Source organism: Carassius auratus, unplaced genomic scaffold (genome assembly GCF_003368295.1).
Source record: "Carassius auratus strain Wakin unplaced genomic scaffold, ASM336829v1 scaf_tig00001591, whole genome shotgun sequence".
In the NCBI taxonomy this organism is placed as follows: domain Eukaryota; kingdom Metazoa; phylum Chordata; class Actinopteri; order Cypriniformes; family Cyprinidae; genus Carassius; species Carassius auratus.
The window spans coordinates 2,764,108-2,781,215 of NW_020523372.1; the positions used below are offsets into that span (position 1 = coordinate 2,764,108).

The 17,108-nt window shown below is 37.0% G+C and overlaps 2 protein-coding genes across 2 annotated transcripts; both read left to right on the forward strand.

Moving 5' to 3' along the window:
• LOC113069424 (mediator of RNA polymerase II transcription subunit 26-like) lies at nt 1-4,508 on the forward strand. Its single transcript, XM_026242523.1, has 3 exons — nt 1-1,141; nt 1,796-1,870; nt 2,235-4,508. The coding sequence occupies exons 1-3, from the start codon at nt 1,070-1,072 to the stop codon at nt 3,480-3,482; spliced, it is 1,395 nt and encodes a 464-aa protein (XP_026098308.1). The 5' UTR covers nt 1-1,069; the 3' UTR covers nt 3,483-4,508.
• Nucleotides 4,509-9,462: 4,954 nt separating this feature from the next.
• On the forward strand, nt 9,463-15,993 carry slc35e1 (solute carrier family 35 member E1). Its single transcript, XM_026242525.1, has 6 exons — nt 9,463-10,158; nt 11,893-11,963; nt 12,046-12,183; nt 12,271-12,396; nt 13,288-13,533; nt 13,615-15,993. The coding sequence occupies exons 1-6, from the start codon at nt 9,828-9,830 to the stop codon at nt 13,828-13,830; spliced, it is 1,128 nt and encodes a 375-aa protein (XP_026098310.1). The 5' UTR covers nt 9,463-9,827; the 3' UTR covers nt 13,831-15,993.
• Nucleotides 15,994-17,108: the final 1,115 nt, after the last annotated feature.

Sequence of the window (17,108 nt, forward strand, 5' to 3'; positions counted from 1 at the left end):
GCCACCGGGTGCCATTCAAACTCCATTGAATTTTTTGGATGCATTTTTCTGTCCACCAAATATGGAATCTTGAGACTCATCAGACCTTTCCAACGATATGTATTTTGTCAAGATTATGAAAAGTTTCGATTCTAAAAGACCGTGATATATTTGGAATATGACAAAAGTGTATTGCTTGGTGCTTCTGGAAGAAAAAGTTGCTAGGGTAGTCTTAAAAGTTGCTAAGTTTAGCTTGTGATCATTTTAGCCAATCACAGTCATATGTTGAGTAGATGAACACAATGACCAATCAGCACTGTGAGAATCTGCTCAACAGTCAACATCGCTCAAATGTTAGCGGGAAAAGAACAGATCGAATGGTATCGCAGTCAGTAATTTTAACACTAGCTCAAGTAAGGGATAATGCACTGCTAGGTGTGTATTAAAATATTTTATTACCAGACGTGGAGTGTGTGTGTGCATCAATTAAAGCAGTGCATTAATATAAAACATTGATTGAATTTACTTGATGCCTGTGCATTAAACTGTTTTAATGCATATCTGCCAGCCAATCAGAATCTGGTACTCAGACAGACCATGGTATAAGTGCTTATAAATGCGCACAAAGATAGCTGATTAACAAAGATAGAGGAAGTTTAGTTGTTGAACGTTGTGTGATTTGTCCCAACTGCACAGTAGAACTGTGTCAATGGGCAGAAACAAAACATTTGAACTTGTTGAAACAGATACAAAGACCACGGAGTTACAATATGTCAAAAATGAACTTCTGTGTAGTCTGTGAGTTCATAAAAATGGTGTGTGTATAACCCTAAAAACTGCTGAAGCGTAGTTTCTTGGATTCACATGTGGTTGTAATTCTCTGAAAGCCTATGTGAAAACAGGATTGCACCTGTAGGACCCTTTTAGAGACGATTTGTTCGTTTGACCGCATGCATGGACACGGATAGCTGAGCTCATATGGGGCTGGCAGTAAAGTGGTTTCATATGAGAGACGTGTGCATGTCTGAAGAGTTGTGTAAGTATGTGTTCCTGATGCAGCGAGTCTTTCAGTGGATGTTTTTCAAAGACAATGAAAAGAGCTTCGTCAAGACCTCATCAACTCAAAGAGCAGCTCCTTCAGGCCATCGATGGTCAAAATAGTGTGAGTAAAAGCTGAGTTATAGACCAAAGTAATGACTACAGTCTTTTGTGGTTTTGTACTTATGCTGTGTGTACATCATTAGCAGTTACTATCACTTCAATAAATTATTAAATTATCCATTCTTTCAGCACTTTATGTGCTTGCTTTGTGTTGAGAATATTAGGAAAGCAATATTTGGAGTTTTTCAAATTCTTTTGACTGTATTATGTATTCTTGATCAATTTTTTTTTTTATTAATATCCGTTTTGCCTTTGTCTATGTAATATATATCCCATAATCGAGAATTTTTAATTGCTTAATTAGTCTTTTTAATCTACTGGTTTGCTCAGTCCCACAGTGGTGAGGTTCATTTTTATTATTCAACTCCCTAGGGACGTTTTTTTTTTTCACAGATTTTTATTGAAATGAGTATGCAAGCATGTCAGATTTGCATTTGCAAGCCCAACTGTTGATCTGAAAGAGTCACTGCTGCAGGTGCACATGTGAGAGCAGATTCAAATAGATGAGGCCCATCTACTTTCATGAGTTTGACCAGCTTTAGAAAAAGAGACAGGAAGTGACTCGCTGAGCATTCACCGTTGTAGATTTTTTAATGCACAGAGAATAATATGAAAGCATGGAAGTGACATGAGCTTAACTTCTACCTGTCAGCAGATCCAGAACACAATGGCTGTGCTGGATGTGATTTGCTGCCTGGAAAAATACCCCATGACTAAAGAGGTTTTAGTGGTAAGATACTAACTAAACCATATTTACATTAAATTTATCCCAATAACTGTGTTATAGTGTCACACTGAAAATGTGAATTACAAGGATGGTTCAGCCAAAAAGAAAAAGCGTAATTTACTCACCCTCAAGTTGTTTCAAACCTGTTTGAGTTTCTTTCTTCTGCTGAATGCGAAAGAAGAAACTTGGAAGAGTGTTGATTCCCATTGACTTCCATAGAATGAAAATAAAAATACATACACGCACACACACACACACACACACACACACACACACACAGGGCAGCTTCTGTTTAATGCATTAATTTATATAAAAAAAAAATATATATAGAAAAATAAAGAAATTATTTGTTTTTGTTGTATTTTAGGAAACCAGGCTTGGAAAGTTGATCAATGATGTCAGAAAAAGGATCACAGATGAAGATCTTGTTAAACGTTTAAAAAATCTTATAAGACGTTGGCAGGGGCTGGTTGAAGTACACGAAGTCACAGCCAAAGAGCTCTCTAGTTTTGCAGACAATTTGACTTCCGCTGAATGCATTCCTGGGTCAACACAAACCCTTCCTGAAAATGACAGCAGAACTCTTTTTCACAGTACCACGGGTGAGAGGACTGGTTCTGTACCAGATAAAACCATTAAATATCCAAACAGTTTTAGAAAGAGTAAAATACCCGTCCGTGCAATCAAACCATATTCCTCGTCCATCCAGCATTTACAACAGTCCACAAGCTGGAGAACATCTCTGTCCAGTCATCATTCCCTAAATACCATTATCAAAGACCAGCACAAGTTGGAAAGAAACACCGCCTCTGTCAGTCACAGCAACGAAAAGCACTTTTTGGTGGCCAAGGAACCAGCACAATCCACTTCCATCACCTCTGATCTACCAAATCCATCCATCCAGGATTCATCCATAAAGCTACAACAGCCTTCAGACCTCCTCAACATACTCAAACCTGCCTCACTAAACAGTGATCTCGATGAGGTCTCCAGCACAGTGACAGACACAAACATAAAGGGCTGTGAGGAAAAGACGAGGAAGAAACAGCAAAACAGTCACACCGTCAAACTCGATGGAGAGGACGGTACCAAAGCGGCACAACTGCAAGCGGGCAAACTAGCATACAGCACTCATTCTCAAAAAATCAAACCTGTATCAAGCATAACATTTACAGAAGAATGCAAGAGATCAACAGGAAGTGGAATCCAGGATTTGAAAAACAGCCTTCGATCAATCCAACAGACAAACTGGAGAGAGATGCCTCAAAGTAAGATGATTCAGAACAGCTTACTGATTTCAGAGAAGTCAACGATGAGCTTTTCTGTGGGTGAGAGCATCAAGCAACAAATAAAGAAGAACTCCAAGGAGTGCAGAACACCTCATGGGTTTATACCAGCGTTCCCTGTGACAGACCTTCCAGGGGTCAGCCGAGAGGTCACCGAGCGAGACCTTGTCAGGTTACGGAGTCAGCGATGGCATGGTGTGAATGGCTGTTACGATGACCAGAATATCTGGTATGACTGGACTCAGTCCATCACTCTGGATCCATACAGGGATGGGAGGAAATTTAACATTATGCCTTATGTGTGCATAGATTACAGACAGAGTTTTTAGAGGCATGTTGTGGAGTCACAACCATGTCCTGTGTGTTTTTGTTCTGCTTCTCTGTTCTTCGTGCTCCATTGCACTGGTGCGGCAAAATAATTATTAGTATAGTAGTTTGAAAGCAATGAGACAATAACTTCATTGTCAGCAAGAAATCTAAAATGAACATATAAAACCACCATGTACATTAGTCAAAAGTTTGCAATTAATATTTATTTTCACCAAAGCTGCATTTATTTAATCCAAAATACAGTGAAAACAGTAATACTGCTAAATATATAATTACAAATAACTACTTCCTGTTGTAATGTTCCAGTCTTCAGTCACATTAGCTTTCAGAAATCATTCTAATATGCTGATATCCTGCTCAGTTATTATCAGTTACTACTGGTGCTCAATTGTTAGTAATGATTAATAATTATTATCAATGTAGAAAAGTTTTTTTTCTGCTTAATTTTTTTGTGTGTGGAATCCACAATAGATTTTTTTTTTTTGACAATACTTTGCTTAACAGAAAGTTAAATTAAAAGCATTTATTTGAAACAGACATCCTTTGTAACATTATAAATGTATTTACTGTCACTTTTCATCAGTTGAATGTGACTTTGTTGAATGAAAGAATCAATTTAGATTTTAGTCGATAAATTCAAAAATCAGTAATCGCAGTGTATTTGCAAACATTACTAACGGCTTAAATTCTAGTTTTGAAAAGAGAAGAGAGAAGAAAAACGAGAGGAACGATGAGATAAGATGGCATGATAATAAAGCAGTCACTGTTTTCGTTTTTGGTCAGCGTGATTACTGATTGGCCGATTTTTGCAGTGTGGGCGGTCCTTGTGAGTGGGTGAGAGCAAGCTGTTGCTAGTATGAGAAAATGACCTTTGGCTGTGATAAAAAAAATGGGGGAGTTTCCATGGTAACCCAGTGGGCCACAAAACTTTTTGCAACAAGGGGTCGAGTTTCAGGACAGCTAAACCTCAATGTAATGACCCAGAAACAGTTGAACACACACACTGCACAGAATATAACTAAAAGACATGTACTAGACCCTGAGCTGCAGAAAATCGAACATAATACACTACTGTTAGAGAATCTCCAGGCTAAAAATCTGTGTGAATTCCTCTGCCATATGCAATTTTGAGATCTTTAAAGGAAACAGGAATTGAGGAATTGTTATTTATTTCAAAGAGACACAAATCCTTCAAGCATTAGAGACTGAGCACAGAATAAAATAATAACCAGAAGAGCAGATTGTGTCTTAAGCCTCCAGCGAGGTGCTGCTGTCAGGGGTTTTCACTCAGAGATTCATCTTCATGCTGGTCCTGCAAATGTGATGCATCTGTAGTTTAATGGGTAAATCAGAATAAGAAAGAGCTCTTCTGTGTTCCTTACACTCTTCATCATAATGTACTGACAGAGTTCTTCGCAGGTCAAAGGTCGATCCACCTCATCTATCAGAGAAGTGTCCTCTGCCTCATAGTCATGTCTGAATCAGGCACAATAAGACCAGAAGCACGTATTAAAGTCACATTTTTTTCAAATTTTATGTGTAATATCTCCATATCTTGTGCCTGTGTGGCTTAATAAGTGAGATGCTGCTCTTAGTAATGGGTGACTGAGCGATCGTTTCATGTGTCTGAACGTCTGGTTTCTGACCCCGAAAGAAACGTCCACTTCCAGGTCAGAGCTGTCAACATGTGAGATTTACATTAAATTTACAGTTCTGGTCAAAGGTTTGGAAAAATGTTCTAATGGTTTTCAAATACTCAGCAAAAGCTGTAAAAGTACAGGAAAAACAGCAATTTTGTGATTTCAAATGACTTTTTTCGTTCCGCAGATGCGCTGTTTGCTTTCAAACCAAAGCGTAAATACACATAAAAAAAACGTATCCTTGTGGTGCGGCTGATACAGAAGAGCGTATGCCATCTGCGTACAACTCAGATTTGCCAGAATGACAAACAAACGCTACGCTGATCAAAATGCCCCACATATCATTTTGAAAATGCCTATATTGAGAGGAAGCACAAACAGGCTGTTTCCGTGCATGTCTCTTTAAATTCAAATGAGCTACTGCTCCCCGCCCCCTCTTTCCAGAATAGGGCTGTGCCTTTACAGTTCATACCTCAGATACTCTGCTAAAAAAACATCTGTTTGGTTTTTATTATCATGTCTGTTGTGCTGAAATCATGCATTTTAACCATATTAGTTGATCACATCTGAGGCACACACACAGAAAGCAGCTGTCACACGACATGTGAGTAACTAAACATAGCTCTCTTTCATCTCTTATTGCACTTGAACCATAAAGTACACACAAGTTTATGCTAAAAACACAAATGCATTACAAATACAGTCTGTTACCGGTCTGTGAAGGTAGACAGCCAGGAAAGAAATCACATGCTTATATTAGATTTGTGTGGCAGCAGTGTAATATACATTAAATAAATCAATACTACTCTCTTGTCTCCTCAGAGGCTGTATATCCCCTTTCTACATCACAGCGGGGAGCGAAGTCTGAGCGGCTCATTTTTCACAAGCTTGCAGAGAAAGGCTTACCAAAAAAAAAATTACAAATACTGGGTTGTTCTTTTCCAAGTTTTTGGGGTTGGTAGATGCGAGCCAATTATGGCACTTATACAGAGAAAAATTCAGATTTTCATGATGTGCCACATTTAAATGTTTACTGGAGTGAATGGAGTCTTCTCAGTACCTCAGATTTAATGAAGGCTTGAATGATGAGCAGTTCACTGGCCTGGGTTGGCATAAGCTTTTGTTTATAATTTTCAGTGTTGTTATTGTTTAACTAAAATTATTCAAATCTGTTCCTGTTCATTAAAATATAATATTTAAAAAAGCATGAGAAACATTGACACTGACCTGTTGGATCTCCTCTCTCAGACTCTCAGCTTCTGCATTCTGTTCATTCACATAGTTAAACAGAGCAAAGTTACTTTCTTCAACTGTTAAAAAAAAACACAATCAGTCGTAGCATGACACACTGCAATCTTTTGTTAACACAAAACAGAAAACACAAAGCTCACCCTGAATGAATCTTGTAAGCAGCTTCCCCAAATGCTCTTCTCCAGTCAGTTCTTGAATCTGCTGGAAAGCCTTCTTCAGAGTCAGGTGTCTCTTCTCCACCATCTGCCTTCCTCTGCTCCTTCATCTCTGCCAGCAGAACACTTTGTTAACTTCTCAGCTAGAATACATTTTGATTTATGATCAGTCATTGCAATTACTGTTCTCTGACCCTGTCTGCGTCTGGTTCTTTTCCCGTTCTCCATGGAGGCTCTCTCTTCTCCTTTATCATGGATGGTTTGGTCTGAGCATCCACTCTGAAATGCATTGCACACAGATAACTAAAACTTCAAATGTTTAATGGACTTAATGAGAAGAGCTATTTATAATACCATGATAACTGATAACACTGCATGAACTTTGTGGAGTGTAAATCCCATTTCATGTTGTCCAACACATGATTTTATGCAGTGTTTACACACTTTTTATTAATACATTTCAATTCAACTCTAGTTTCATGGCCTGGAAATCTTGGCAAAATGTGCTGATATTTCCAGGTTTTTTGTGATTGTGGCAACACTGACAAATCTCAAAGTATCTCACTTCGCATCATAAGCTGTGGCTGATTTGTCGACAACTTCAGCAATATCCTTACGAATCTCTTGAAGTACCTGAAAGACATAAGCACTTGTTTTAAAGGAATGGATTCCCCCCAAAATGAAAAACTGCTGAAAACTGACTCAACTTCCTCAATCAGGATAAAGTTTATTTCTTCATCAAACCAGATTTAGAGAAATTTAGCATTACATGCTACGATCCTCTGTAGTGAATGGGTACCGTCAGAATGAGAGTCTGAACAGCTGATAAAAACAAGAGTGGATGGACTTTTTCACTTAATGATTTTGGCTAGAAGTGATGGTTTAAAGCTAAAAGGTCTTTATGATGGTTTATTACTTACAAACACATAGCTTTTTACTTTACAAGATGCTAACTAGAGTCATGTGGTTGACTTGTGATGTTTTTATAAACTGTTTGGATTCTCATTCTGACGGCACCCATTCAGTTCAGTGGATCCATTGCTGAGCAAGGAATGTGAGGCCAAATTTCTCCAAATCTGTTCCAATGAAGTATCAAACTCATTATACACAACACTCCAGAGCTGCCCGGAATCCACAACCTTCTCCAGTTTGTGATACAGCTGCTGGAATCGGGAACTCATGTGTAGTACCTCAATATCTTTCTTGAGCTGGCTGTTTATCTTCATCTGTTCATTAAAGTGAACATGTAATATAAAATTAAAGTAAGATAAAATAAATAAATAAATAATTGCCATGATATTTTACACACACACTCTCTCTCTCTCTCACACACACACACACACATACATATACATATATATATATATATATATATATATATATATATATACACACACACACACATAAGGTGTTTTTTTTTTTTGAGCAACTGGGATGGTATCCCCTCTGACTGCATACTCTGCGTATAGGGAGCGGCGGTACTGGTTGTTAGCAACAGTATCTAAGAACAATAACGGTCAGCGGGAGGTGCATCTTTCAAACACAACCCTGTGGAGGGAAAATTCGGTTCAATTCAGTTCGAGTTAATTTGTGTTGCGCTTTTCACGACACAAATCATTGCAGAGCAGCTTTACAGTCCAGTGTCTTTAAAAGCCAAGTTTCTACATTCTATTTATTAGTAGCTTGTCAATGGTGATCTCAAGCATGAGTGTAAAAATCATGCAGTTAATGGCATGTAATCAAACTTGTGTGATTCCTAGTACCAGAAAAGAGTGACATTCATCTCTGTTTTCTTTCTTTTTAAACATTTTAATGTATCAGGAGTCACACAAAAATGAACAATAACAATAATACAAATAAATAATAATAATAAATATTTGACAATTTACATTTTCAGTATATTAGCCTATGTTTACAAGGACACTGTGTCCTCACAGATCAAATGGCTTAAAAAAAACATACTAAAATGTTTTGTTTGAAAGCTTTCTGATGGGTCAGATTTAGGGGTAGGGGTAGTGTGGGGGTGGCAGAAAATGACAGATGCAGTCTATGGAAGACATCGTATTAAAGAGTAAAAAAAAAAGTTAATTTCCAGTTTATATCTCACAAGTCAGACTTTTCTTTCACTTGCAATTTCACGTTTATATGCCACCTAACTGTTCTGAAGAAAAATCTGAACTGCATGCCCTAAACTCGGAATTGTGAGTTACAAAATAATTATATATGTTTAAATGTAAAATATAGGTTTAAAATATGATTTCATACATGATTTCCCGTATGAATTGCATAGGTTTATATCTTATTTAGACCTACTGTTTACCCCAAATCCAGGTTTTTCCTTTTTTTTAATGCGATGTCTTCAGAGCAACTTTTATTGGAGGAGACTTTTTGAAGTGGAGTCAATAAAAAATTTAGATAAGAAGCAAATACTGTGCACTTAAGGTATTTTGCTCTGCAGGAGGTAGATCTCCAGGACCAGGGTTGGCACCCCTCTTATTATATTCACTTCAAATCAACAAGAATGTCCCTGAAGTGCCTCGATGTCTCCTGTAGATGGCGGAAGTTACTAGATTTAAAAAATCTAAACACCCTGTTATGTTGTATGCGACTTACTTTTTATAATCTTTATATAGTATTAGGGTCTAAATAATTAAGATTATTATTTTATATTATATATTTTGTATTCACCGGGGCTCTTAAAGGGACTTGGTGATATGAAAAAAGCTATTAGGTGGGAGAAAAAAATACTTTTGTGAAAACCCTAATAAATATGTTGTGTCAGTTTGCTGGGAAACTTTTTGTGATGGAGAAAAGAGAAGGGGTTAAAACAAAACAAAACCAAATAAATAAATTAATGAATTAATACTGTAATTTTGCAAGAGAACAGGTTTGGTCCCCTATACATTTATTTATTTCTTTATTAAAAACAGGATCTAACTTTACAGTTTAACACAAAATTAATAAGTGCAGTTACTTTATAACTATAATGCATTAGACTGGATCTCCTTCAGACAGCGTAAGCCTTCAGAATTCAGAAAAAACTTATGTTTTTAATAACTGTGGTGGCAAAATACTTAGCGTTGCGCCATTAAATTGATTTTCAACGTAACTGTGTTTACGTAATGACGTGAACCCGATCTGAACACAAACAGCACACCTTTCTCCTGAATCTGAACTCTCTCAGCTGGTCACCATGGTGATTTCTATGGGGGCGTGGCCTCGCAGCGTCACGTGACTCTTCCTCCAGCGACTCCTCCAGTGTCGCTGGTCGCGTCGACTCGCGACTCTGCGCTGAAAGATGGCCGCGGTGGAGCAGCGTCCGCCGGCGCGGGAGGGAATCCGGATCGCGGTGCTGTGTCTGTTCTGGTACACCGTCAGCTCTGGCGGCAACGTGATAAATAAAATCATCCTCAACAGCTTCCCCTATCCCGTCACGGTGTCTCTCTTTCATATAGTCTCCATCATCGTGTTTCTCCCGCCGCTGCTGCGAGCCTGGGGCGTCCCGCGGACGGAGTTACCGGCCCGCTACTACCGCTGGTTCATTCTGCCGCTCGCCTTCGGGAAGTACTTTGCCTCGGTCTCGGCCCATTTCAGCATATGGAAGGTCCCGGTGTCGTACGCGCACACGGGTGAGTATCTGGACCCTCTCGGTTTAGCCACTTTATGTTACAGGCCTTTTCTTCGAGACCCAGCCTGCTTGAATATGTTCGGTTTAGTTCGGCTCGGTTTAGCTCGGTTCAGCTCGTCTAATCGAGTTTGAATCGCCGAAGGTTATTCATTTATAATGATCGTTATCGTCTGTCGTTAGCCACAAATCTCAGCTTTGAATTCAAACTGCGTTTCCCATTTAAACTTCCACTTTAAGCCAAACATTAGGAAACAAATCGTAATCTGGATTTAATGACTCACTCGGGTCATTTTTCTACGTACGAGTTTTGATAACACTACACTTTTTTAACGAAGTACGTCACTTCCGCACTCCTAATAATACTGCCACATCATCCACCTGCGTGGCTGCAGCGCAGGGACAGTCTCGTTTGGGAAGCTCAAGATCCTTTTGTTTACGTTATTGTCAAACCCTGATGATAAAAATAAGGGCTATTTTCCAAATGTACAATCATAGAATAAGAATAGTAGAACTGTACATAAAGACATAATTTTTTTTCTTACAAACGTTAATTTTTTTTTTTTAAAGCATGAAAGATAAGTTAGGAATTAGTAGTAAATTATTATTTGAAGAGTCACACAGTGACAGTGGTGTCCTTACAATGTGACTTTATTCTTATTTAAAACTGTTTTAAGCAGTATATGTCATGTATTATCCAGAATTTTTTAATGAGCTCTTTATAGTTGTAATTTTTAACTAATTGAATTGTGTTGGCCATCAATTTTATAATCAGTTTAATTAAACTTGAATCATAATTTGAACGAACATGGTCATATAGTATTGAATTGTAATTCATCAAACCTGGGACTACTTCAGAGGCGTGCAGAAACTACAAAACACTCTTTTTTTTCTCACTGCAGTATAATTTAAATCAAATATAATTATTATGGTATAATAGATAAAAATACGCTTTCATTTGTGTTCAAACGAAGTCATCAAACACCAGGAAATAATGCTACTTTCAAGCGAACCAAAAAAACCTTCCAAGTCAAACACAAGTCTGAAACATTACACAGAAATAGCCTTAAACCCAAATAACTCAATAATGTGATGACTAATTTTCACTTATTTATAATAGTCGGTGGTTTATCAATGGTTAAGATGCAAAATCATTCATTATGATACTCTACAGACTTGCCTTCTGCTCACTGATCTATATATATTATAGATATTTAAATGATACCAGTGTTACAGATCAGCAACTTGTGTATCATTAAGAGTTCCCACCTGCAAGTAAGACTTGGTTATTCATAAACTATATCGAGGTTGTACGATATATCAATATTTTCTTTATAAGTGATTCGATATGAGACAATACGGTTTATATCGATATACAGTTTAATACAAGCGCATCTGAAAATATCGCGAGGACACAGACAGAGCTGCTGCGGAGAATCCAATTTGTTCTTAACATGTGACAATCATCATATTAAGACCTTAAAAAAACTGGTAAGAGATAGTTTATAGTTTAGTTTCGCAGTTAATCCAAATGCAAAAATGAAAATGCCCCTATGTCTGATGCAGTTGAGTCTGTTCAGACAGAATCAGCGAGGAGAGTGTGAGCGTTGTTTTTGAGGATTTGACTGAGATGTGACTGCACCTGGTGTCTGAAACGGACAGACATGTGGTGACACTAAAGGCTGATGTTATTAAATGAGTGAATGCATGTCTTCTTCTCTTCATTCCCTCATCCTAGTGAAGGCCACCATGCCCATCTGGGTGGTTCTGCTGTCACGGATTATCATGAAAGAGAAGCAAACCACAAAGGTCTGTCTTCAGTCAGTCAGTCACTGATTGCTTATTGCTTGAATTGTTTGTTTGATGAGTTTTTGCGGTTCTTTTTGAACAGGTGTATGTGTCTCTGATTCCCATCATTGGAGGTGTCCTGTTGGCCACGGTCACTGAACTGTCCTTTGACGCATCTGGATTGATCAGCGCTCTGGCAGCGACGCTCTGCTTCTCTTTACAGAACATCTTCTCCAAAAAGGTTCATATTTCTATTAGGTGATTTCTGTCAGTTAGGAAAAGTCTGAAATGGCTTCTTGTATGAAATGATTTTTTGTTGTTGTTTTAGGTCTTGCGGGACACAAGGATTCACCACCTCCAGTTACTGAAGATCCTGGGCTTCAATGCACTTATGTTTATGCTGCCCACGTGGATTTTAGTGGACCTCTCTTCTTTCCTGATGGAGGGAGACCTGGTAAATAGGGTTTTAATGATTTTATAGGAATAATATTATCTTGTTTATCTTTAAATAAGGCCAGTTCATCTGTTGTAGCTAAATGAATAAAAAATATTTTAGATGAAGAATTTTGGCACTGTTATGTTGTGTTTGTCCGCCCCAATGTAATGTAATGAAATTACAATGGGTTCTGTTTGGACATGATGAATTAGTTTAATTATTTTTATTCATAAGTGTGTGTGCATATTTTTAGTTGTGTACACACACATGTGTATTTGTGTGCAGTGCATGTAATATATCTACTAATGTTCTGCATTTTAGTTATCCAAAAGGTCATACACTGGCATTTAAAAATGAATGTTTTTTTTTTATTTTGCAATAAATTTATCAAAAGTGTCAGTAAAGACTTACTTATTTATATTTTTCAAAGAAACCATTCTTTTGAACTTTTTATTTGCCAAACACCAAAAACAGTGCCATGTTATACTCAAAAATATTAAGCAGCAAAATGGTTTTTAACATTAATAATCAGAAATGTTTCTTGAGCATCAGATCAGCATATTAGACTGATTTCTGAAGGATCGTGTGACACTGAAGACTGGAGGAATGATGCTGAAAATATAGCTTTGCATCACCAGAAAAAATTACATTTTAAAATGTATTCAAATAGAAACCAGCTGTTTTAAATTGTAATAATATTTCACAATATTACTGTTTTTACTGCATTTTTCATCAAATAAATTCAGTTTTTGTGAGCATAATAGACTTCCTTAAATCCCTTTTTTTTTTTTTTTTTTTTTACTTAATGGTAATTTTAATGGTAGTGTACATTCTTTCTTATGAAGTTATTATAACTCGGCAATATTTAAACCGGTTTCATATGATTTAACCCAACTCTTTCCTCTACAGTCCGAGGTTTCCAACTGGACAGGGACGATCGTGCTGCTCCTCATTAGTGGTCTCTGCAACTTTGCACAGAACATGATCGCTTTCAGTGTGCTGAACCTAGTCAGCCCACTCAGTTACGCCGTGGCCAACGCAACAAAGAGGATCATGGTCATCAGTATATCCCTACTGATGCTCAGGAACCCAGTCAACACCGCCAACATAATCGGCATGATGACCGCAATACTAGGCGTCTTCCTCTATAATAAGGTAATCGCACATGTCTTGAATTTTCTGTTTCAACCACAAAAGAGGAATCCAATTTTGAAATACCATTGCTTTTCTCACCAGGCGAAATACGATTCCAACCAGGAGGCCAAGAAGAAACTGCTGCCAGTTTCAGCACAGGATATGGTTTCATTCGACAAGCCCCAGTCCAACGGCTCCGGGCCCTTCGCTCACAGCTCAGACTTTCAGCACGGTCGGAGCACAGTGCTCACCGATCACTTTCAGTACAGCCGGCAGGCCTACACAACCAATTACAGCTCCAAGCAGTATGTTGTGTGAGCCGAACACTTTGGAGCACTGAAGAGACTTTGTAGTTTCAGAGGAGACGGGTGAATCTTTCATACGGACGAGGAAGTGTCGGAATGACTGGAAAAGGAATGTTTACTCACAAAATCCTACTGCTTTTTTTTTTTTTCTTTACAGGCTTATTTATTTCATTACAAACCCTGTTTTGGTTGTTTTTCTATTTAGTTCATGAGGAAATTCTCAGTGGCATGAGCAGATTATTATAGGAAGGTGCTGGGATTTTTTTGGATCAAGGTTTTTTTTTTTGCACAGGGTGCATTTCAATGCAGATTAGAATGTAATATGTCTTTGTCGTCGTCGTGCTACTGCGAGTGAGAGACAAACAGCGAGACCTCTGTCATTTAACATACACTGGGTCACTGCAAATACAAATGCATCAGGGTTATTAGTCAATGTTCTGGGTTTGCCTTTTATTTGTAAATATTTTATTTATTTTTATAGAGGACGGTGTATTGGCTGACCATATCATGAATTGAAAACACCCTTTTTTTCTTTCTTTTTTGTCTAATATCTGTGAAGGAATCACTTTTTTCATTCTGAGGGTGTTAAATCGGACGGGTCACTGTTCAAGATCACTTGAATCGTGGTTCATGCGTTCATATGTATGATTATCATATTTTTTGTATTTTTATTTTCTTTTTACTGACATGCAGATGGAAATTACCATACAATGCCCATAACTTATGGGTCAGTTTAATATGAAATGTCTGGGAAGGGAAGATGGAGGTTTCATAAAGCAGTTTATTTAATTTTTTTTTTTTTTTTTTTCTGGAAATTGACATTCTGTAAGTTTAAATTTGCCTTGGTCCCTCAAAATAAAAGGTTTGAGGACATTGTTTCAGAACTGTTGATTCTTTGACACTGAACTCCATGAGAATGGTTTTGTTAAAGGGTGCAATATTCCTTTCAATCAGGACATTTTAGGGTGTAAGAATCTGTGTACTAATTTTTTTCAAGTAAATGTAATACAAATTTGTTAAATGGGTGCAAACTAGCCAAAAAAAATTCTGAAAGGTTTGTGGAAGGAGACCTGCGGCTTGGAGCCTATTCTAGATGTTACTGACCAGTTATCTTCTTCGGTCCCTAATTTATGCCAGTTTTAGCAAAACGTGTGAGGTGAGAGATTCGTTTAATATTTGTAAGCTAGCTGCTTTTTTTCTCTCTCTCTTTCTCCTTTTTTATTTAAGAAGTGTCTTACTGCTGGAAAGTTAGACACTTTTTTTTTTTTTGGCAAAAAGCATGCATGTGTTTGCATAAATCTGCAATGAGAAAAGTAAAAAGTAAATATTTTAAGTGTTTTAAATAGCATCATGACATATTTCATGTTGTGTATTTAGAAAGACTCTTCTTCATGTCTCTCTGTATATTGTGAATTTATTGGATCGGTTCAGGCAGATGAAGATGAAGTGGTTCATTAACTGAGCAGCCATGAAGGAAGGCTCTGGGTGTGCTCTCTTCTACCTGTTTTTCAGCGGTTGAAGCATTTTGTTCTCACTTTGTGACCTCACTAGTGTGCCGATTTGCTTCTCAGTGCTGATTTCTTCTCCCTGATTCTTACTGCTTTTAGGTGACTGGTTCTGATCTGTACAAGAATCATTGGGCTGATGTAGCACATTCATTAACAACACATTGTGTTTAAGCACTGGAGTCCCAATGCATCCAAATGAGAAGCATTTTAAAGCATTTTTTTGTTTTGTTGTTGTATTACACAGTAAGTAATTGTAAACTGAGCCTAGACCCCTAAACCCTGAACTCAGCTCAACAGTACAAATATTGCAGTGATTTTTCCTTCCCATTCAGAAACTCATGCACTACTGTAGTACTTGATGTTTTTTATTTTTGTTGTTGTTTCTCCAGCTTCAGTATCTTCAAGCTCTTAGACCCCCTGGATGATCGATGTGTGTCTCTGTAATCTGACAGTCATGTTAACTGGGTTTCTTCGTTTGTTTTTCTATGGTGTGGAAATGCATCGTCACACTCTCGGTGTTGAGATTGTATTACTTTCAGCCAGTGTTTATATATCATTTGATTTTGAAGTTGCCTTGGTACGGTTAATGTTGCATTATTTTCTTGTCAACTTAAAGTTATAAGATGACTTATTTGAAAATGTGAAAATAAAGATGAATTGAGAAAGTCTCTATGCACTCTTTGTTTAGGTCTGCAAAATTCAATTTAAGATCTTAACATGTCTTGTTCCTAGGCATACGCTTGTGAACCTCACGGTAGGGAGAAAATAACATTGACCCTTTCATTGTTAAGAATAGCTCATTACAGTTTAAAACCAAAATAATAAAAATAATTATAAATTCTTAGTTCGAAGTTAACAATTCTCAAATTTAGTTCTACAATGTATGTGTAAAAGTGAACATGGGAAAAGGGTTCAAGCTACTTTACACAGGCTAACTCCTTTATATATATATATATATATATATATATATATATATATATATATATATATATAATAAAAAAATAAAAATAATTATTTAGTAGTGTTATTTTTAGGGTGATTTATATATATATATATATATATAACTACTAAATAATTATTTAAGATATAAAGATACAAGATATAAACTGAATCCTCGTCTACAATTCTGTGAATTTGTATATAAAAAAAAAATCATAAATGTACTTTTTTTTTTCTCTTCACCAAACTTAGTCCTTAATGTAGGCTACATTAAACTCTCAGAAAGCCATTCAGCAGATTTAAAAATGTGTAACTTGTGAGCACAACATCTAAAATTAAATGAACTAAGTACAATTAAGGACAATAACCTAAGATCTCTGCAACTGTCGTCGATGAAGATACTTTAGCCACAATAAAATAAAAAAATAAAAAACAGTGCAGGACATCTAAAGGACTTATTCATTAGCTTATTCATGTTCTCTACAAATGTGATTTATAACCCGATAACTGCTGCTGTTTGCATTAATATTTGTAAGTTAACAAAAAGAAAAAAAAGCCACAAAATTGCTGATTGTCCTTTATGATCGACAGAGGGAGACAACTCTGCGTCTGCCTCTCCATCACTGCTCTCTCAGCCTCAGACTATGATCACTATAGAGTCAAGATTTCCCCATGATTTATATTTAAATATTTATATTAAACGAAACCGTTACTCAAATCACCAAAACATAAAATCCCTCACGTTCTGAGGCGATACAACTTCTCTGTTTCATTTCTATGTATTTCTGTTTTGTAGCTGTTGTATAATTGCATGCATCCCCAGCCTGCTGTGCTCAGCTGATGG